The sequence below is a fragment of the Lotus japonicus genome, chromosome 4 (genome assembly GCF_012489685.1).
Source record: "Lotus japonicus ecotype B-129 chromosome 4, LjGifu_v1.2".
Classification (NCBI taxonomy): Eukaryota; Viridiplantae; Streptophyta; class Magnoliopsida; order Fabales; family Fabaceae; genus Lotus; species Lotus japonicus.
In genome coordinates this window covers 71102724-71124399 of record NC_080044.1, presented here as the reverse complement: position 1 = coordinate 71124399, position 21676 = coordinate 71102724, and the positions used below count along the sequence as shown (strand labels likewise).

Sequence of the window (21676 nt, the reverse complement as noted above, 5' to 3'; positions counted from 1 at the left end):
GGTATGGTTAATCAAACTTTAATTGTTCTTATACCAAAGGTTAAAAAAGCAGTGTTTGCAAATCAATATAGGCCTATCAGTTTGTGCAATGTGATCTTTAAGATTATTTCTAAAACCATTGCCAATCGTATGAAATTGATTTTGCATGACTTAATTAGTGAAGCTCAAAGTGCTTTTGTCCCAGGCAGATTAATAACAGACAATGCGTTAATTGCCTTCGAATGCTTTCACTACATGAAGAAACGAATTTCAGGTCGCAGTGGCATGATGGCTCTCAAGCTTGATATGTCAAAAGCGTACGATAGGGTAGAGTGGCCCTTTTTGAGAAGTGTTCTCACTCACATGGGTTTCCCAGTTCACTGGGTTAATTTAGTCATGAATTGTGTCACTACAGTTAATTTTGCTGTTATGTTGAACGGGAATCCGCAACCGACTTTCGCACCCCATCGGGGTTTGCGACAAGGGGACCCTCTCTCCCCTTACTTATTTATCCTTTGTGGTGAAGCTTTTTCTGCTTTGATCCAGAAATCTATTTCAACATCTGCTTTGCATGGAATTAAAATTTCTCGTTCTGCACCTGTAATTTCCCATCTTTTGTTTGCAGATGATAGTGTTCTTTTTGCTCGGGCTACGGTTCAGGAAGCAGAGTGCATAAAAAACATTCTGGCCACCTATGAACGTGCCTCTGGGCAAAAAATTAATTTAGAGAAGTCTATGTTATCAGTTAGCCGAAATGTGCCAGAGAACTGTTTTGTTGATTTACAACTTTTGTTGGGAGTTAAGGCTGTGGATAGCTATGACAAGTATCTAGGTTTACCCACTATCATTGGGAAATCGAAGACTCAAATTTTCAGGTTTGTGAAAGAACGAGTGTGGAAAAAATTGAAGGGTTGGAAAGAGCAAACTCTCTCTCGAGCTGGAAGAGAGGTGTTGATAAAATCTGTGGCGCAAGCAATTCCATCGTATGTTATGTCATGTTTTGTTTTACCTGATGGGTTGTGTAATGAGATTGAGAGCATGATTTCCAGGTTCTACTGGGGTGGAGACGCCTCCAAGTGTGGTATTCACTGGGTTAAATGGAAAACTATGTGCCAGCCCAAACATGTTGGGGGTCTTGGCTTTAGGGATTTCAAATCCTTTAATTTGGCCCTTGTGGCTAAGAATTGGTGGCGTATTTACAATTACCCTGATTCCCTTCTTGGTAAGGTGTTCAAAAGTGTTTACTTCTGCTCCGGTAGGATGGAGTGTGCTAAGAAAGGGTACAGACCGAGCTATGCATGGAGTAGCATATTAAAAACCTCAGCTATGATTCAGAAGGGTAGTTGTTGGAGGATTGGGGAGGGCTCTCGGGTTCGAATTTGGGAGGATAATTGGCTTGCTAATGGTCCCCCAGTAAATTTTCGACAGGATGTGGTTGATGAACTAGGCCTAACCAAGGTTGCGGATCTCATGCTTTCAGGTAACAGGGGTTGGAATGTTCCTTTGATTGAGTGGACTTTTTGTCCAGCTACAGCTTCTCGGATTATGTCTGTCCCTCTCCCTCGCCAGCCTGAGTCAGATCAGCTCTTTTGGTTAGGGACTGCAGATGGGTTGTACTCAGTTAAAACAGGTTATGAGTTTCTTCAAGAGGTGGTAGCCCAGGATTCTCCCTCGTCTTCTCTCTCTCGTGGGCTTGATCAAACGCTTTGGAAGCGGTTTTGGAAAGCACCCTCTATGCCCAGGGTTAGGGAGGTATCTTGGCGTGTGTGTACAGGTGCCCTTCCGGTGCGAACAAAGCTTCGCCAGAGAGGTGTTGATGTTGATTCTAGCTGTCCGTTGTGCGGTCTTGAGGATGAAATGGTGGATCATATGTTTCTGGGTTGCAATATTACTAGAGGTTGCTGGTTTGCAAGTCCCATGGGTGTTCGCGTGGATCCAGGCTTGAAGATGGTGGATTTCTTGACTATGGTGATCCGGGACATGGATCTCGAGGTGGTGGCATGCGTGCAACGTTTTTTGTTTGCCATTTGGGAGGCTAGGAACAAGCACATTTTTGAGGAAAAGTTGTTTTGCATTGCGGGGGTGCTGGATCGTGCAGCTAGCTTGGTAAGCCAATCAACTCTACCTTTCACATTGGCCGCATCACAGGAGAAGGACAACTTGAAGAGGTGGCGGAGACCGGCGGAGAACGTGGTCAAAGTGAATGTGGACGCAGCCGTTGGACAGGATAGGTTTGCGGGTTTTGGTCTTGTTGCGAGAGACCATGCAGGTGAGGTTCTCGCAGCTGCAGCAAAGTACCCCATAATGGTGCTTTCTCCTACAGTAGCGGAGGCCCTTAGTTTGCGGTGGGCGATGGATTTAGCTATTCAGCTGGGGTTCAGGAGAGTGCAGTTTGAGACTGATTGTTTGCTCTTACAACAGGCTTGGAAGAAAGTTTCTGGAAACTCTTATTTATTTTCCATTATTAAGGATTGTCATAAGTTAGTGGTGTTTTTTGATCATGTTGATCTTACCTTTGTGCGTAGGGAAGGAAACTCTTGTGCTGACTACCTTGCTAGGAACGCCTCTTCTTACCCAGACTCTGTTTGGATTGAGGAGGGGCCTCCGGGGTTGTCTAGTCTTTTAAGGGATGATGTATTGGCATCTGTGCCGAATTTGCTTTGATTTAATGTTATTTGATTTCAAAAAAAAAAATTTGATTCTCGAATTTTTAGTTTGTGCATATCGGGTCTTGTTGTCTAATCTTCATTCAATTAATCATAATGAGTGTTGTAGAGGTCCAAATTCATGTTGCGCCACTTAAATATTTCATTTTTTACTACTTACAAAATAATTCATGCCATACTCTTCATCTTGATCCCACTCAACATGAAATACTAACTCTCCATTTAGGGTGCACACGAGCCGAATAACTTGGCCGGCCGGCTGAATCCAAATAAATGAAATGGACTCGTGGATTGGATTCAATTATGGAATGAGAAATTCAATGAATTCAGTTCGGATTCCTAATTTGAGAAAATGAAATTTAAACTGAACCATGAACGTGAACATATATAACTACTGGTGTTTTACAAGCCGAATTTCCCCTCTCATTCGGGCACCAATTCACTTATTTAGTTCACTTTTGTGTCGTTTGACTCACACCCTTCAAAGCCATCTCACTCTCACATGCGAAGTGCGAAGCCATCTCCGACCATTGCAGTCGCAGCCACAAAGCTGCCTACGTCGTGTCGCTTCCTTCGACGTGCTGCCACCTTCCCTTCTTCTTGTGCCACCACCATAACAATTAACTTTTAATTCCTGACAATATCAAACTTGTGATTCTTATGGTAACTCGTATCAAAAGGTACTAAAATTTAATAAAATTAAAATCAAGTTTAATGTTTTAGAAATTTTAAACAATACAATTTAATATTATATTAATTAATAAAATTAGTTTTTTTTATACATCGGAATTTAAATTGCACCCGTCAGAAATTGAACCCTGCACCTTCCCCTTCAAATCTCTATGTCCCAAGTTCTTACCACTTGAACTATTATTCAAGGACAAATTAATAAATCTAGTTTAAATCAGTATCCAACTCTGTCCTATACCTTTGAATTTTAAATTTCAAGTTTTTTTTTTTGGTACATCGGAAAGATAAATCGCACCCGTCAGGAATCGATCCCTGGACCTTCCCCTACCCAACCCATATGTCCCCCAGCTCCTACCACTTGAGCTATCCTACGGGGACAAAAATTTCAAGTTTAGTTTTAATCGATTTCAAAAAGAAAAGTTTAGTTTAAATCATCCTTTTTTTTTGGTAAACTTTGGGTAATGTTTAAATCATCCTAAATTAGTCTTAGATTTTATTTAATTAGACAAAAAACGAGAAAATTTATTTTTAAAAAATCAATAAATAAAAATGAAAATATAACTTTTTTTTTATCGTAGATGTAGATCTGTGAAGTTATAATTATAATAATTATTATTGAAGGGGATGCCATTGTAAAAAAAAAGGGGGTTCCATTGATAACACACTTGAACTAGGGAGGGAACCAGTATAAAAGCAAAAAAATATTTGATAAAAAAAACAGAGCAACAGGGAGAGTTAAATGGAGAAAAGGAGACTTTTAAATATATATATATATATATATATATATATTTTGGTGTATTTAATTGTTTTTGTAATTTTGAGCCGAGTAAAATTACCATGGGTAAGATTTTTAAATATTTTTTGAAATAAAGAAAGGGGAAAGAGTTGTTGTCCTGGAAGATGATTTTCGGACACATCACTATGCAGTTATCCATTTAACATACCTATTTTCGCAGCTGCTGAAAGAAATAAAAAGAGAAAGGAGACTTTTAAATATTTGAAAGGCTTAAATACTCTAAAGGCCCCTGTAATTTAAAAGGGAATCAAACTTGGTCCCTAAAAAAAATTTGCATCAATCCTGGTCCCTAAATTTTTTTTTTTAATTCAATTAAATCCAAATTGGCTCAATTGCTGATGTGGCTACATTTTCTCTCACTAGCCCTTTTAACATTTTTTTCAAACCAGATTTATTATTTTTTTATTCCAATCTCATAGTTAATCCCTAATAATATCATCCCAACCCCAATTAATCCCAATTAATCATCTTAGCCCCCTCGGAATCCGCTTCCTCGCCTTCCACAACGAGCAGTCCGCTGGCTACGCCGCCTCCGCCTACGGCTACCTCACCGCCCGCCCCGGCGTCTACCTCACTGTTTCCGGTCCCGGCTGCGTCCACGGCCTCGCTGGCCTCTCTAACGCCATGGCTAACGCCTGGCCTGCTATCATGATCTCCGGCTCCTGCGATCAGGCTGATGCTGGCCGCGGTGACTTCCAGGAGTTGGACCAGATCGAAGCGGTGAAGCCATTCTCTAAGCTCTCCGTGAAGGCCACTGATATCTCTCAAATCCCCGGCTGCGTTGCGCGGGTGCTTGATCGGGCTATGTCGGGTCGACCCGGTGGGTGTTACTTGGATCTTCCCACCGATGTGTTGCACCAGAAGGTGTCGGAGTCTGAAGCGGAGAGGCTCTTGGTTGAGGCTGAGAAGGGGCGTGAAAACACTCAGGTAGGTGAACTGTATGCTTTGTTGTTAACTCATGTAGAAACATAGAATTGAACTCATGTAGCATATATCACCAGTTTGGATTGATTTCTAGCTTTTAAGAATTTTTCAATTGAGATGAGTATTTAGTTGGGATTAACTCTGACATTGGAATAAAAAAATAATAAATCTGGTTTTAAAAAAATGTTAAAAGCCACGTGGAAATGGCTAGTGAGAGAAAATGTAGCCACATCAGCAATTGAGCCAATTTGGATTTAATTGAATTAAAAAAAAAATTTAGGGACCAGGATTGATGCAAAAGTTTTTTAGGGACCAGGTTTGATTCCCTTTTAAATTACAGGGGCCTTTAGAGTATTTAAGCCTATTTGAAATAAACAAAGGGGGAAAGAGTTCTTGCATTGGAAAATGATCTTGAGACCCAGCATCATGTAGTCATCCATTTGACAAACGCATTTTAAAGGGGGAAAGAGTTCTTGCATTGGAAAATGATCTTGAGACCCAGCATCATGTAGTCATCCATTTGACAAACGCATTTTAGTGGCCCGGTTTTCAACTGCCACTAAATATTGTTGTATTTTTTTCCTCCTTAATGTGGGTTCTAAACACTTTTCTGCGCATATTCGATCTGACGTCTAAATAGAGGTGCAGCTATAATTAAGAATTATATTTAGCAATAGTTTTTACCTGTTAAACGTAGGGTGACAATGTAGGTCAACCCGACTCGACATCCAACCCAAAGGAAAGGGTGAGTTGGGTTGGGTTGAGATCTCACCCACCCCATATTAGGTTGGGTTTGTGGGTTGACCCGCCAAATAGGTAAAGAAAAGTTATTTGAGAAGAGAAAACTGTCATATATAATATATACAAACACAACACTTATCATGATTTAAATTTTCAACTCATGCCAGATCTTTAAATCATTTAATTAAAAACCACTCAAAAGTCAAAAATTCATCTCCTCTTGGCTTTTCAACTTGGAATATATCAAATCTTCAAATCATTGAACACTTCTCATAATTCAAAGCTAGCTTAAAAGTCTTCATGTCATTTTAATTGAACTTGTTTCAAAAGTGAACGACCCACGGCAATTGAGTTCAATCAATATTTATTCTCAACAGGTAGTTATTATCTCTCTCGTCTTTGAGTCTAGAAGAATAAAGTTGTGATCGTTTATACATCCTACCCGTATGCCACAATTTAATACTTTACCCTCTCCCTTACAAATTATACTCACAAACATATATATAACTAATTTTTTTGATAAAATAAAAGCTATGAGAGTGGATAATTGACCAACGTACTATTTTTTTGAAATGGTTAAACACAAACAAAATTAAATTTTTTCTTAAAAAGTCGATCCAATGGGTTAACCTCCTCGTTTAGTTTTTAAAATGAGTTAGGTGGGATGGGTCAAAATGGGTTGAAGGGTCCAGCATCTCACCCACACATCTTATTTATGTGAGTTGATGGGTTGGTCCGATGAATCGAGCCCATTTTACCACCCTAATTAGTGCGTGTCGAGTTCGCTTCAAAGGAGGCGTATCTCAGTAATTTATTTTTTTTGTAAATAGTTTTTCATTTTATCTTATTAAAGTACCAAAATTGTGAAGAGTTATGTGAATCTATAGAATAAGATCACCATGAGAATGTATAGTTGTTCTTATAATTTTTCACTGTATCAAAAACTGAAATTTTCTTCTTGACAATGAATGAAGGAAAACAACAACCAAAACATAAACCACCAAATAGCACAATAAACTCAAGTGCACAAGTTAAGAATTAAAAAAATATCACTTTTGAAAAAAAAATGAATAATTTCACACACTAAATATATTTCCATAAAGATGAGATAAAGAAGAAATAAGAGAAATATGATAGATAAAAGGATAGGAATAAAAAAAAGAGATAGAATGAGAAGATGAGTAGAAATGAAAGAGGAAGTAAAGTGAATGAAGAATACTACTCAATCAAATTTTCCCCACTTTTCTTTTATATTCATCCACGTGAAAGCCTTCTTTATCAGCACACTGACTTTCGTCAAGATCGTACTCTCGTTGCTCTCATACTCGGACAACAACACAAAGTCGCGAACGGAAGTATCCAAAGAAGCACCACAGCGTTCAAACGCATTAATCATACTAGGGTAAAACTTCTGCGCCCACTTCTTGTGCCTCCGCGAAACCAAAACCTTATGCGGAGGAGAGGACAATGAGCCGGCTCCGTAGTACCCGATCCTCACGCGCCCAGTCGCATACTCTACGAATGCGGCGAGAATCGCCGCCGCACGATTGCAGAAGTGGCTCTTGATGAAGGTGTCGAAGTTCTTCGGGGGCTTCTGGAGGAGGTGCATGTTGATATAGCAAGTGTGGCGGTATACGAGCTCAGTGTAGGTACGTGGCAAAAAATCAAAGAAGTCATGGGTGAATATGGCGAAACCTGGCTCATTGAAGAAGGGATTCTCGTTGAGAACGAGTCCTTGAAGGGAGAGGAGGAGTTGCAGACACGTTGACATAGATGGGTTCCACTTCTCATTCTTCTTCCCACGCCACGTGTTGAGGAGGCTCAGGCACACGGTGTCGTTAGGGTAGAAGTTCGGGTTGAGTCGTTGCCCGAACGAGATGAAGTGGACCTTGGGCGGGTTGTTCGGGTAATCAGAGGGGAACACGATATCGAAGAAGAAGAGGCCGTCGTGGTAGGGTGTGCCAGCGGCGCCTATAATCACCGCCCTCATGAGATCAATGCGCTGATCATAGACCCTAACATAGATAGATTCTGGTAGATTTTGTTCCAAGATTTTCCACTCCTTCATGATACTCTTTTTTGTGTTGTTCATAATGTTGTTTCCACTGCTGCGATCACGGAAGTGGTGATCTGAGTCATCGGAAACGATGTCAAACTGCTTGAACTCGTTCATATCTTCCATGGCAAGCTAAGAACTGAGGCGCTTTTAGATTTTAGGTTTTTTTTTTTTTTCTCAACTAACTCTCTCATATCATCATATATATAAGTGCCAAAACTATTTCTCCCGTAATATTGCACACGGCTTATCCTAGTTTTCCACTTATCTTCAGCTTTTCAATTCAAATCTTACGAAATCTTAAGTTTAAATTGAACGTTCTTTAAAAAAAATTGAACGTAAAGAAAGTTTAACTTAGTTTTTCCTCACTATTAGCTTTTTAGATTTATCTTAATCTTTTCAATTCGAAATTTAACGAAATCTATTGACTTTCACAAAAAAAAGGTTTAAACTGAATGTAAGAAAGTTTAAATTAGTTATCCTTTACTCTAGCTTCTTGGATTAATCTTAATCTTTTCAATTCGAATCTTAACCAAATTAACTTATCACATTTAAGTTTAAATTGAACATAAAAAAGTTTAAATTAACACTGACCCACAGACCCAGCAACTGTACAAGAACAATAGTTTCACCGTGGTGCTTCTAGCATGAAATAAAATCCTTTATGAATAGTGTTTGAATGATTATCAACCTTTAAAGAACTAATAGATTTTTTTATTAGCTCAGACATAAGAATATAAAGTTTTAAAGATAAACATTGTTGCAATCATTCACAAATCACAATACACGGAATAATTGACAAATGACTAGCAATACTTTTCACTTCTGAAACAAAAGGGGTATTGTAAAAATCAAACTATAGCTACCAAAAATCCAGAGAAATAAAACATTAGTTTGGTGGCAGCTTGGACCTTCATTAAAACGAAAATAATGTAGTCTCGAAAATATGTCGGTGGTTATAACCGCTGCAAAGGAAATGTGAGTCAAGTTTTTAGAGGGGCAATAACCGCAGGTAGCCTTCTATTTATTTATTTTTCACCATTGAATTGGAGCTAAAATTGTTTTTGAAACCAATCACCATCAAACACTTACGAAACTTACACTACAAAAATTGGCTATAGTTACGTCAGTCAGTCGTATTGCGACAATTCAAGAAAACAATTGTTTTATATTTATATTACACTGGTCACGTTAGCCACCACAATCTTCTAATTAAAATAATACGTCGGGCTTTGTAAATAATGTCGGTTTAAACCGACGTAGTATAATTTTTATTTTATAATGTAGGGTTTCCATTTTCCACTACCTCGTCTCAATCTCTCTTCTTCTTCTAGATCTCAAGATCTCTCAAGCTCTTTCAATTTCAATTTCCACTAGGCTCGTTCTCAATATCGATATCGATCCCTCTTCTTCCAGTATCTCGATACCCCTTCTTCTAGAATCTCGACTTCGATCTGCGTCCTGGTCTTCAATCTCTTCTTCACTGTGTTCTTACTTAGCCTTCGTACGTGTAAGGTTTTGTTTTCGTTATTTATTTTGATTTCATATCTTCCTTTTGATATGGTTTTCCTACACGCTAATAAGAAAATTAAATTTATATTAGTGGTAATTCAAACTACTACTATATATTAGATCGGTTACATTACATGCAGTACAAACAGCCGCTATATGCTAAATATTACGACAATTTAAAAAACCGACGCTATTTTCATGTTGAAAACCAATACGAATATTTCGTGGCAATTTAGATCGCCGTTTTCTAATTTTCTTGCAAATACCGTCCATCATTTTATAATTTGTATAATACGTCGATTATTGTGGCGATTTAGTGTAGACCAACATATTATACCAAATGACAGGGTTAATTATGGCGGTTGGTCAAACCGCCATTCATGTAAATTATGTCGATCACAACAGGCGTAATATAGGAAAACTAACAGCCACAATTGGCGTATTAATTTATTCTGTAGTGTAACAGCTATTAACATAATTAGAGTTGCAAAACTTACACTAATGAACATCTAATTAATTCATAGTTCATTTATTATATCCTATGCATTGATCGAAGTTGCAAGCTTCTTGCTCCTGTTATAGTAATTGTTATTTATGGGATTCAGGCTTTGGGCCAAAGTAGAGGAGGATGATGACAAGTTCCACGAAGTGGCATACAAAGGAAGAATTCAACTTCAAAGGGAAACCCATAACCGCCACTACAACAAAACTGGTTTCTAGCGACGGTCATTTTGCGGCGCTTCAACGAAAACCGCTGCTAGAAGTCACTTTGCGGCGCTTCCCGAGGCGGTTTTTATAACTGCGGGGGTTTCATTTCATTTAGCGGCGGTTTTATTTCATTTAGCGGCGGCTTTTAAAGGGTCAAACTTGTAAATTGGAAAAAGAAAAGCATATAATTAGTTGAAAAATTCCTCTTTCTCGCGATTCTCACTCGCTCTCACGCCCTCTGCGAACCAATTCCTTCGTGTCGTTCAGCGAACCACCGCCCACCTCGCCGCCGTTGCGCCGCCACCAAAAACCCTCAGGTTCTCGTTGAATCGCGGTTTCAGATCCACTACTGCGTCGAGTACCACTGCGACACGGAGGTTTCGACGGCGGAGTATGGAGTGCAGTCGGTGATGATTGTGGAGCCTGGATTCAAGAGGCACCTCTTCGCCGATAGGCTCTCGAAGCTTCGGGATGCTCTTCACATTTCCATGGCCACGCTCCTCCCCTAGAAACTCAACCCTCGCTCCTCTCTTTACAAACAGTTATTTACAAAATTCGTCACTTTCTAGGGTTTCCTTATGCTTCGTTTTGCCTCTGATTTAGATTAATTTCTGAATAATCATCTCCAGATGTTGGAAGATTAATACAGGAAGGAAGAAAAAACTTCTTAATTTTGAAGTTGCAGGTGCAATTCTGATAAGGAATTCTGGTTTTCTCTCTGTCCCCCTTTCTTTGTAATGTCAAAACGTGTTTACTTTCGTTGTTTCCTTTTCTTTTTTGCTGGCATATGGATAGATTACTTGGTTTGGTTTTGGCTTGATCTATGATTCACTTGAAAACTAAGCTGATTTTCTTTTTATTTCTATGTTCTGCTGGATTGGGTGCTTTTTATTGAGAAGATTTTTGTTTTGATTAATTGTTTTGGACATTAAGCTCAATTGGGGTTTGCCTTTCCAATTTAGTTAGCATGGTTGCTTGAATGAGTGAAACAAGGTTTTCCTATGCTATTTTGTTTCTTTGTTAGTTTAAATCCTCAGTCTTTTTTTTGTTTGTGTGTGAAAAATTGATTGCAATTTAGCTTGGTGTTGTAAAAACTTATGTTGAAAGTTATTTTAATAGATTATGCAGCTATTCATGACCATGGGTATGTAGGTAAGGGAGCATTCAACTTTGAGTAGTAGTAGAGTTGAACCAATCATTTCATTTTTGGCGTCTTCGAAGATGTAGCTAAATCAAATGCTTGGTTCCTGCTTATTCTTTGCATTTTTAGGACTCTACTTATTTTTCATGGACAAATGTTTGTGTAGGATAAGGAAGGACTGCAGCATCACATATCTGTCTTGCTTTTTATTGGGCTAGCTTGTGGTTACATGATGCTTTTCTAATTGGAGGATCTCTTGCTGCTAAAATTGACAAAGCTGGTGTGATGTCTTACTGATTTTCATTTTATAGCTTGAGACTTGAAACTGTTTGATCCTTTGATTGGCAATTTTTCCTATTTCCAAGTTGTCATTTGATATACAATGCATCCAAATTTCAATAGGATTTTTTAGCTTTATCCTGTCAAAAAATTGACATTGGGATTGAATGAGATTTTGCATAAAGGGTGTCTGGATCTGTGAAACCTATGTATAAGCTCTTATGGCAGATAAATTCAGTTTATTAGCATGAACTCTGTGGCTTTGGTATTGAGATTATAGCTTTATCCCATTTTACATATGAGGACTCATTGGGAGTTGTAAAAACTCAATGCATGCAAAACATGCTGTAAAGTACTAACATGTTCAAGACTATGAGTTGTTAAAAGGAAACTTAAACATAAATCTATTTCACTTGGCACTGGACTACCTCTATTCCTAATCTTTGGATGCTGTTGTGCAGATCAGTAATTTTGAGTATCTAATGCAACTCAATACACTGGCTGGGCCTAGTTATTATAATGATATAACGCAGGTTGTCTTGTCTTTTTTCTTAGTGTATTGCTTTCTATCATTGATCTCTTCAATCATATCTTCATGTTATTTATTTCATCATTATTATTTCTTTTTGGCTGTATCCTGTTTTCCCCTGGATTCTTTCTGATTACAGTTCAGAGAGTTTGGATCTTTCAAATCCTTCTTCTTATTGAGATCTTTCAAAGGTTCATGAATGTTGCTTTAGTCAGTTCAAAGGAAAAAGTTTTTGTTTTGTTTAATAATCAATGCTTTTGATATGATTCAGCCTGTTGGTGCACTGAACCCAGATCGTCCGAAAAAATTTCAAGAGAGATATGCTAGCTTTGATGATCCAGTTATCCCCAAATTCCATTATGGATCACACGACTCAAGTGCAGGAACAGTAGGTCCCCCCCCCCCCCTTTCCTCGTGCTTTTTTTTTTATAAGAAATATCTTGGATCATTTTTGGTTATGTAGTAGGCTAGTAGCTTGTTAGAATTCAAGCAAGTACTGCATTGGAACTGTGTATCATGAGTGGTTTCTGAACAGTTATCTATGTCATGGTTGATTTTCCTCTATTCATGAAGTGGTTTCTGAACTGTGTCTTTTGCTTTTTTTACTATCCAGTTGATTTTGTATATGCACATGAGCTTTCATTAAGTCATGCATGGATACCTTGAGAAATCATGCTTACTGGTCTTAATTTAAGTCATGGATATGAGAAATCATGCTTACTAGTCTTAATTTAAGTCATGGATACTTTGAGAAATCATGCTTACTGGTCTTAATTTAAGTCTTGTATACCTTGAGAAATCATGCTTAAGTCGTTCTAGAATCAATTCTGCATACCCCTCTTATATGAAGTTGTTTCTTGTAATATTTGAACCAATGGATGTTATAAGGAATTTGGTATTTTACTCATTTAGTGAATATTCTGGCAAGTTGCAAGTGTGGATCAGTTGCTAGATTTTTGGACCGGAGAATGGAAAACTTAACTCCTACACCTAAAATAATATGGATGAGTTTGGAGAGGAAAGGATAGGAGGGATAATTTTTAGATTTTACCATTGGTCTTATTTGAGATTTTTAACATTATACATGTACGTTGCAGTGGGATTACTAGCTACAAGATGGCACACTAATGTGCATTTTGATGTTTTCATATGAAGAAACGTCATAGAAGATTTGAAAACAACTAACTGGTGCTTTTTCTTTTCATTTATATAATGATGCAGCTTCCTAGAAATTGGATGCATTTGCATTTCTTGCTTGCAATAGGGACTGCAATGCCCATGAGAGCTGGTATATATAGTTGCTGATGCTGCAGTAGCATTGCTTTTCCGTGTACTTTCACAATCTGCATTACTTTTTCCTCCACTTAGGCAAGTTGACGGAGTTGAAGTTCAGAATGGAACTTGTTATATTTCTTCCTACAAAAAGCAGGTTCTGTTCTTCATTATCAGTTACTTTTTTATTTTTATCTTTATTCACATTTTATAAAGTTGTGCATATAGATTCTTACTAGATAATAACGATTTCTAATAATAACCAGGCTTTGACAATGGCCTGTGCACAGGTACACATCTTTCACTTCATTTTATTAAAATACTTTGATATTATGACTTATGGAGTACTGATTGGCAAACAGTTTCTATAACTTGTAATAAGGTCACACACTTTGAATTTTATGGTAACTGGCTATTTCTGAATTTGTATTATGATTCATGTCTTTCAGGTCATGGGAAACCATGTTCCTATCGCAGTGGATGGATCAAATGGTCATTTTGAGCTCAATGTGTTCAAGCCAATGATGGCCAGCAGTCTTCTGCATGTAAGTCTTTTCTCCTGTGTCTTGTTATGATATTTCTAATTTATAAATCACACAAATGTGGAGCTTCTAGCAAGCTTTTAATTTGGTTCAAAAGATAGATATGTTGAAAACTCAGTTTGAGTACTTTAGCTCTTGGGATGATATTATCTATAGGTAGTTGAATCTTTTTTTGTTATCCATTATTCATACCTTGGAACTGGTCCAAGAACGTTGGTCATAGAAATAGAGATTGTTGATGAATGGGGAGAATAATCATTTTAGAACTTTGCGGCGGTTAGAAACCACCGCAAAATAGAGGCGGAAGAAATTAAAGATTCTGCGGCGCTTTTAACCGCCGCTATATTCTGCGGCGGTTATTCCCACGGTTGGTCAAAAGCGCCGCAGAATGCCCCGCGACGCTCGTAACTGCGGCGCTTAAGGAAACGCCTCATTATACAATCTGCGGCGGTTTTAACCGCCGCAAAATGCTTCCAGAAGCGCCGCAAAAAGCATTTTTTTTGTAGTGACCGCCGTTACCCTCTAAAGCCGCCACAAAATTAAATGTTGCTCAGTGTCACCCATTAAAACCAATCTACCGTCGTGATTCTTCAGCGTTCTTGTAGTGTCTATAGACTATACTCTATAGTCTCCATATATAGATATAGTTGGTGTCTTAGCTTGGTGAGTAAGATGATCTTTCCAGTTTGTATAAATGCCATTTTATCAATATAAGTGGGTTACTTGTAACATATAACATGTTTCCACCATGTTGAGGTTTTAATAATCTTATTGCTTAATTCTAGAGATTTTTTATTTGTTATGACCGAGCGCTTAGACTTTAGACCTTAGATTATGTGAAGTTATAACTTCCTCTTGTTAAAAAAAATATGTGAAGTTGTAACTATAGCTTAGGGTCTTCCGGTCTTGAGTTCGAGTGCATGTTTCTAGTCTTCTAGATGATCGATCAAAAAATGTACTTCTATATCTATAGGGGAGGATTGAACTTTTGACATTGTGATTAAGGGGTGATGTGAACCACCACACACAACACTTCATATAATTTTTTTTTTTGATAATGGGAAAATGACATACAAAACTTGGACCACCAAGTCCAAATAGCACAATACACTCAGTCACAAGTGACAGATGAAGTTAAGAATGAAAAAGCAATTGTAATTAATACATTACCTTAACTAGGTTACTTCAGAGTTCAGATACAAACTTTCCTATTTAATTTGTAATAAAGCCATGAAGGAAGAAGAATAAAAACTAAATTAAAGAAACGTAACAATAATAACCAAAGGGCTCATGCAGACGTCTCCCTAGTAATTTCTTTTCTATTATTCTTCTTCTTCCATGTAAAAGCATTTTTTATCTGCGCCATCGCTTTCGTCCAGATTGTACTAATCTTCTTGCTCTTGGACTCGGATAGCAACACCAAGCTGCGAAGGGAAGTATCCAAAGAAGCACCACACCCTTCAAATGCATCAACCATCAAAGGGTAAACCTCCAGCATCCACCTCTTGTATGTCCGCGAAACCCTATGCTTTCGCGGACGCGAAGAGGACGTGTCGGCGCTATAGTACCCGATACGCTCACGTCCATTTGCGTACTCCGTGAATGCGGTGAGAATCACTACCGCACGATCGCGGAAGTGGCTCTTGACGAAGGCCTCAAAGTTCTTCGGCGGCCTCCAAAGAAGATGCAGGTTGAGCTTACACGTGAGGCCGTACACGTACTCACTATAGGAACGTGACGAGCCATTAACGAGGAAACGACCGAGCGTGTCGGAACCTGGCTCATTGAAGTAGGGCTTCTCGTTGAGAACGAGTCCTTGAAGGGAGATAAGGAGCTGTAGACACGTGGACACAGATGGGTCCCACAACTCGTTCTTCTTCCCGGTCCACGTGTTGAGGAGGCTCAAGCAAACATAGCCACTGGTGTATAGGTTCGGGTTGAGGCGGAGGCCGAACGAGATGAAGTGGACCTTGGGCGGGTGGTTCGGGTAATCAGAGGGGAAAGCGATGTCGAAGAAGAAGAGGCCATCGTGGTAGGGCGTTCCAGCGGCCCCTATAATCACCGCCCTCATGAGATCAATGCGCTGCTCGTAGACTCGAACGTAGATGGATTCAGGTAGATTTTTCTCCAGGGTTTTCCACTCCTTCATAATACTCTTCTTTGTGTTGCGCGTAATGTTGTTGTTTCCGCTGCCGCCATAGTGGTGATCTGAGTCGTCGGAAGCCACATCAAAGCGCCTAAACTCGTTCGTCGTTGTCATATTCGATCTTCGATGGAGAGGAAGAAAAAGCTAGAATGATGAGCGGGTGAAGCTTTACGTTTTTCTCAACTAAAACTCCGATCCGATATGAGTGCCAAAACGACTTCACCCGTAGTATTTGGTATTTGTTCATTAACTTTTGACTCCAATAATTTTGCAGTTTTGTGCCACATCACATTTTGAATTTTAAAATTTAAGATTTATGTGTAATTTTTAATCTACCCATCTTAAATATCATTTTTTTAAACCTATCTGAAAAATCATTGATCCACTTAAAGAATTTTTTTTAACGTGATCCACTTAAGATTAAAGTTTGTTTTTTTTTCGAAAACACAGATTAAACTAATTTAACCAAGTTTTTTTATAATCATTTAAACCACCTCTTATTGGATAAGTTAAAATAGCAAGAAAAATAACACATTTTTTTCAATACAATATGTCACACACTTTATCATGTGATCAATTTATGTTTTCAATAATCTACACAATTTTTAATTATAAGAAAAAATACATTGATTATACTCTAAAATAACAAAATAGTATGCTCTTATCTTGTAAGCAGGATGAGAAACGTTTTTTTTAGATAAGCCAAATATTGTATTCACACTTAGCACAAGGGTGTTAAATCCAAATACAAAAGAAGAGGAAAAGAACAAAAAAAAACTAGAGAAAACTAAAATACTCTAGAAGACCAGCATACCAAACGCTTGGACAATTAGAGCATAACAAGAGCATGAAAACCAGGACAAACTAAATTTCCCAACCTACACAAAAACAACCCACAAAACTCATGCTCAAGGCCAATAAAAAAGAGCTCAATTACACAGAGCACACGCACGTCACCGGACTTGTCGACCACTCGAAAAGAGAGTAATCAAATCCTTCATATTAGCTATATTCCACTGCCAAGATCTCCATTTGACCAATTCCAAAGCAGAAGACCAACAAACAGGTTCCCCTCTAAATACTAAACCATTCCTAATCTCCGAAATTGTCCAAACTGTGGCAAATCAAATAGACAAAATACCCAAATGCAGAAACTCATTCCACCCAAACTTAAACTGCAAAAAATGAGCTCGAATTGAATCGAAATCCCAACCACTTGTAGCACTGATCCCACCAGGAACAAGCACAAGACTGTAGAAGATAGTGGTCAGTTTCCATACCCCCAAGCATAACCTGCAAGAAGCTGCTTCTGCATTTAAAAGAACCTTGCGTCTCACCAAATTATCCATGCTCAGAATTCGATCAAGGAGAAAGCTCAAATGTCAAATCTGAACCACCCAACAAAGGAGCTGCACAAAAGCATAAGCAGAGCTAACTGAATAAATCTCATCTGGACTTGGTCGCCATGCCTTCTGAAAGAGGGACTGAACCAATAACTTGTAAGAAAGACAATAGCCAAGATTGCTCCCGCTCGCCGCCAAGACAGACACCAGTGCCATAAGCCCTGCTCCCACCTCTCACAGTCACCAACCATAGCTCTCTTTTGCCTAGACAAATTATAAAGCCTATAAAAAACATCCCTAAGTTGGTATGATCTGTCCAATATTCAAGCCAGAGTAGTGTACCCTCAAACTGATTTACTAACCCCTTCCTCAAACCAATTCAATAAGTTCGGACAACAAGCATGCTTCACATCACGCCACCAAGCAGATTCCTTCACATACAACCCATCCTTGTACTTAGCATTTAAAACACGATACAAGAGAGAAACGTGTTGTCGTCACTCAGTATTCCTTCCGATTCAAATGAATTCACCTTCATGTCTGCCATGAGAATCTGATGAACAACACCATCGCAGGCAAAATCTACGGCCAAACTTGTGAACTACAATCCTTCCCTCCACCAGTGTCACTATGAATGGGAGCATGGAGAAGCGGACGAAAGAATCCTATCATGGATCCAATAATAGTGGCAATAGTATAGGATAAAAATAAAAATAAGAGGCATTTTTTAAAATAAAAATTATGGGTTACACAATTTTCCCTTGTGCATGCATCCTCTCTTAACGATGTTGTTTGGGTAGAGGAGGCTCCGGGTCTCCTCCCTTTACTTCATGATGACTTATTGGCTTCTATGCCTACCATTTAATAATATTTCAATTCATGTTCAAAAAAAAGGTTGTATAACCTCCCGTTTCAAAAAAAGGTTGTATAACCTCATTTCAAAAAAAAAAAAGTTGTCTAACCCAACTCTAGGATTACATGCTATTTCATTACATTTTGATTTTTTTTTTAATTTCTTTACTAAATTATAGTTTGGCAATTTTTCCAAATCTGTTGATATTAACAGGGTGTACTTCGAGCAAAGATTGAAAAGTAGTTTGACTTTTTTATATTCCCCTCTCTTTTTTCAATCTCTTCGCCCTTCTCTTCTCTTCGTGAAAAGAGGCTTAGGGTTTCTGTTGTTTTCGTAAAAGCACGCTGCAACGATGCTTAAGGTGCTCCAACGACCTCCGTCGAGTGCTACTAATCCTCGTTGGGTCAAGTGGCAACCGCCTCCCGAGGGTTGGGTGGCTCTCACCGTCGATGGCTCCTCCCTTGGGAACCCCGGTCGAGCTGGTGCTGGCGGGGTGGTCCGGGATTGCGTGGGTAAATGGTGCTACGGCTTCTCTGCGTTTGTTGGTATTTCTGAGATCCTTAAGGCGGAGCTTTTGGCCATGTTATATGGGTTGCGTCTTTGTTGGTCCAAGGGTGCGCGTCGAGTGCTTGTGTTCTCCGATTCTCAGCTGGCTCTGTCTCTTGTTCAGCATGGGTGCGGTCGTTTCCATCAGTATGCAGCTATTGTTGGTTTGATCCATGATCTCTTGTGCGTTGATTGACAGGTTAAATTTCGGCACATCCTCCGTGAAGGCAATGTTATTGCTGATCTCTTGGCTAAAGATGGCGCTTGCGGCTCTTGTCGTTTGAAGCTCCTTGAGGACCCTCCGCAAGCCACCCTTCCTCTGTTGGCGGATGATTACCGTGGCACCTTGTTCGTGAGGCGTTAGCGTAATCTTCGGTATTTTTTTTCGCTTTTGAAAGTTGCACTAAAATCATTTTAAAGTGCGAAAAAAACCATTTTAGCTCAATTTAATCCAAATACATTTTATTTTCGCTGCAGGGGAACTTAGATCACAATTCACACACCCGATGCCTAGAGTCTACCACTAGCAATGTGACAAAGAATAATTTTGACGCTTCTTTGTGCGACGGAACTGGTGCATTTTTTTTATAGACAAATGTTAGTTGTTAGTAAATTAGTTCATTCGCCAGAATTTGAACCCTAACCCTTCACCCTGCAAATCCCTTCATTCCCCTTAACTCACCAAATGAGCTACCCTTCCCCCCGACGGAGCTGGTGCATGATTTGGTCTTGTTGCGTGCAACACAAATGGACAGGTACTAGCTACTGCAACTTATTTGGAACACCCATTTTGCTACCCCTGCTAGAGATGTCTAGAGATCTTTGTATCGTAACTAACAAACATGCTCATGTTACAAAAGGAAAAAGCAAGAAATGCGAGAACACAAAACTAACAATATTATTTGACAGAAATCATGGTAAGTTAGACTAAAAAGAAAATTATTTCTTCGTTTAAAAAGAATTAAAAACAGATTTAAATAAACCAATAAGAAACACTCATTACAATCCCGGGACAAATAGCTCAGAAATTAAAAATTTCATAACAAGTAACTATAATGACACCTATAATTCATCATTTCATCATAATACTATCACAAGTATTAACTTGTAAAACCTCAGTTTTGGGGAGCAACACATTTTTACAGCATGAGAGATCAGTGCAAGTAAAGAACCTACAATTTGGACGGTTTCTTGCTTCGACCTGCAATGAATTCCTGCATCTTCCGAAACTGCTCCTTTGTCATTCCTTTATAATAATCATGCCCCCTCTCCTAAAATTCGGACACAGCACAGAAGTTAATCAAAGGTTGCACAAAAACAGTTTGTGCAAGTAAAACTCAAAGCAAAAAGAGACACAAAATAAATCAATGATCAGATAGAAACTAGAATTTGCTGGTAGACAATCTTTTCAGATAATTTCCCAATATTTCAAACAAGTTAGGTCTTCAACAAATGGTGTTACTGCAAAAACATACCCACTAGATTTTAGGCCATGAGCTTTTGCTCTTAAGCTCCCTGTATTTCTTTCAACTGCTTAAGTAACATTAACAAATAGCAATAGCCTCATTATTCCTTTCATCAGTTCATGTCCTGTTCTCATGATTTTTATATGTTAAACTTTGTCTTTATCGCTCTTTCATAAATATTTACATGACCCACCTATTTTTTTTGGTTACAAGAGGAAAATACATGACCCACCTATTTAATAGGTAGAAATGAGAAAATTTCAATATAAAAAGTTATGAAACTTTAACATGAAGATCCTCTTCACAGCAGTAAGAGGGAATAACTAATAGGATGTTCAGATCAACTTCTACTTCCCTATAATCAAAAATGGCACCGAAGCTTCGCCCCATAATTGATTATGACTTTAGAATCAATTCTAGAAAGTAAATCCAAACATAATATTTGCAAGACAGATATCTGCTGAGAAATTAAAACATTCACAGCACCAATCAATAACAACATGTCATAGCCAAAAACCAGAGAATCATGCCAACATGAATCACCATGTCATTACACATTTATACTAACCTTTTCAAGGGAAAGAGCATGACCCAGATCCAGCATGAGGCCATCATTGATGACCGACTTGTACCTCAACACCAGGTCTTGGCTATTTTTCACAATGGCATCAGCAACTTCTCTGCTCTTCTTCAACACTTCACCGTCTTCAACAACATGGTTCACAAAACCCAGCTTTTCACCAACCTCTGCTGTCAAAGGCGTGGCTGTCAGCGACACCTCACGTGCTTTGTTGACCCCTATAATGCGTGAAAGCTTCTGAGACAAACCCCATGATGGAAATATCCCAAACCTGCAATCAAAATCACAAAACAAAACTAAATCGCCGTAAAGATCTGTGTTTACCAATCATTTTTGTAAACAAATATTGAGTACGAATTAGGAACCTAGCATGAGTGTCTAAGAACTTGGATCCTTTGGCGGCGATTATGATATCACAGGCGAGGGCGATTTCGAATCCAGCGGTGACGGCGAATCCCTTTATAGCTCCGATGATGGGTTTCCGGCACCGCTCCATTTGTATAACCGGGTCGCTCTCTGCGTCCTTCACATCGCCTTTGAAAACGTCCTCGGCCGCAGTGAGGTCGACGCCGGAGCAGAATGATCGGCCCGACCCGGTTAATATGATGACCCGCACCGATTCGTCCTGGTCCAGGCTTTTGAAAGCTTGAGCCATGTCCACCATCATCGCCCGGGTCAGCGAGTTCAGGGAACCGGGGCGGTTGATCGTGACCACCGCGACGCCGTTCGGTTCGCGGTTGACAAGGATGAGATTCTCCGGTGACCGGTCCATGTTTGAGCCGAGTTGGTTTGTTCCGGTTTGATGGATATTGGCCGGGTTTTGATGGATGTTCTAGTTCTAAAGTACAACGGTGGTGGGATCGGTTGTTCTGACTTCTGAGGAATGAAGTGCGTGACGCGATAGGAT

General features: G+C 39.0%; 3 protein-coding genes across 3 annotated transcripts; all 3 read right to left on the bottom strand.

Annotated features, from left to right (window-relative positions):
* Positions 1–7018: 7018 nt before the first annotated feature.
* LOC130713287 (putative ubiquitin-conjugating enzyme E2 38) lies at positions 7019–7978 on the bottom strand. Its single transcript, XM_057563066.1, has one exon. The coding sequence runs from the start codon at positions 7976–7978 to the stop codon at positions 7019–7021; it is 960 nt and encodes a 319-aa protein (XP_057419049.1).
* Positions 7979–15123: 7145 nt separating this feature from the next.
* LOC130713286 (putative ubiquitin-conjugating enzyme E2 39) lies at positions 15124–16095 on the bottom strand. The gene has a single exon (XM_057563065.1). It carries the CDS (start codon positions 16093–16095, stop codon positions 15124–15126), a length of 972 nt encoding a protein of 323 aa, XP_057419048.1.
* Positions 16096–19740: 3645 nt separating this feature from the next.
* LOC130714904 (probable enoyl-CoA hydratase 1, peroxisomal) lies at positions 19741–21676 on the bottom strand. The gene is made up of 3 exons (XM_057564881.1): positions 21135–21676; positions 20758–21040; positions 19741–19994 (listed from the first exon to the last, which is right to left on the bottom strand). Exons 1-3 carry the CDS (start codon positions 21539–21541, stop codon positions 19896–19898), a joined length of 789 nt encoding a protein of 262 aa, XP_057420864.1. The 5' UTR covers positions 21542–21676; the 3' UTR covers positions 19741–19895.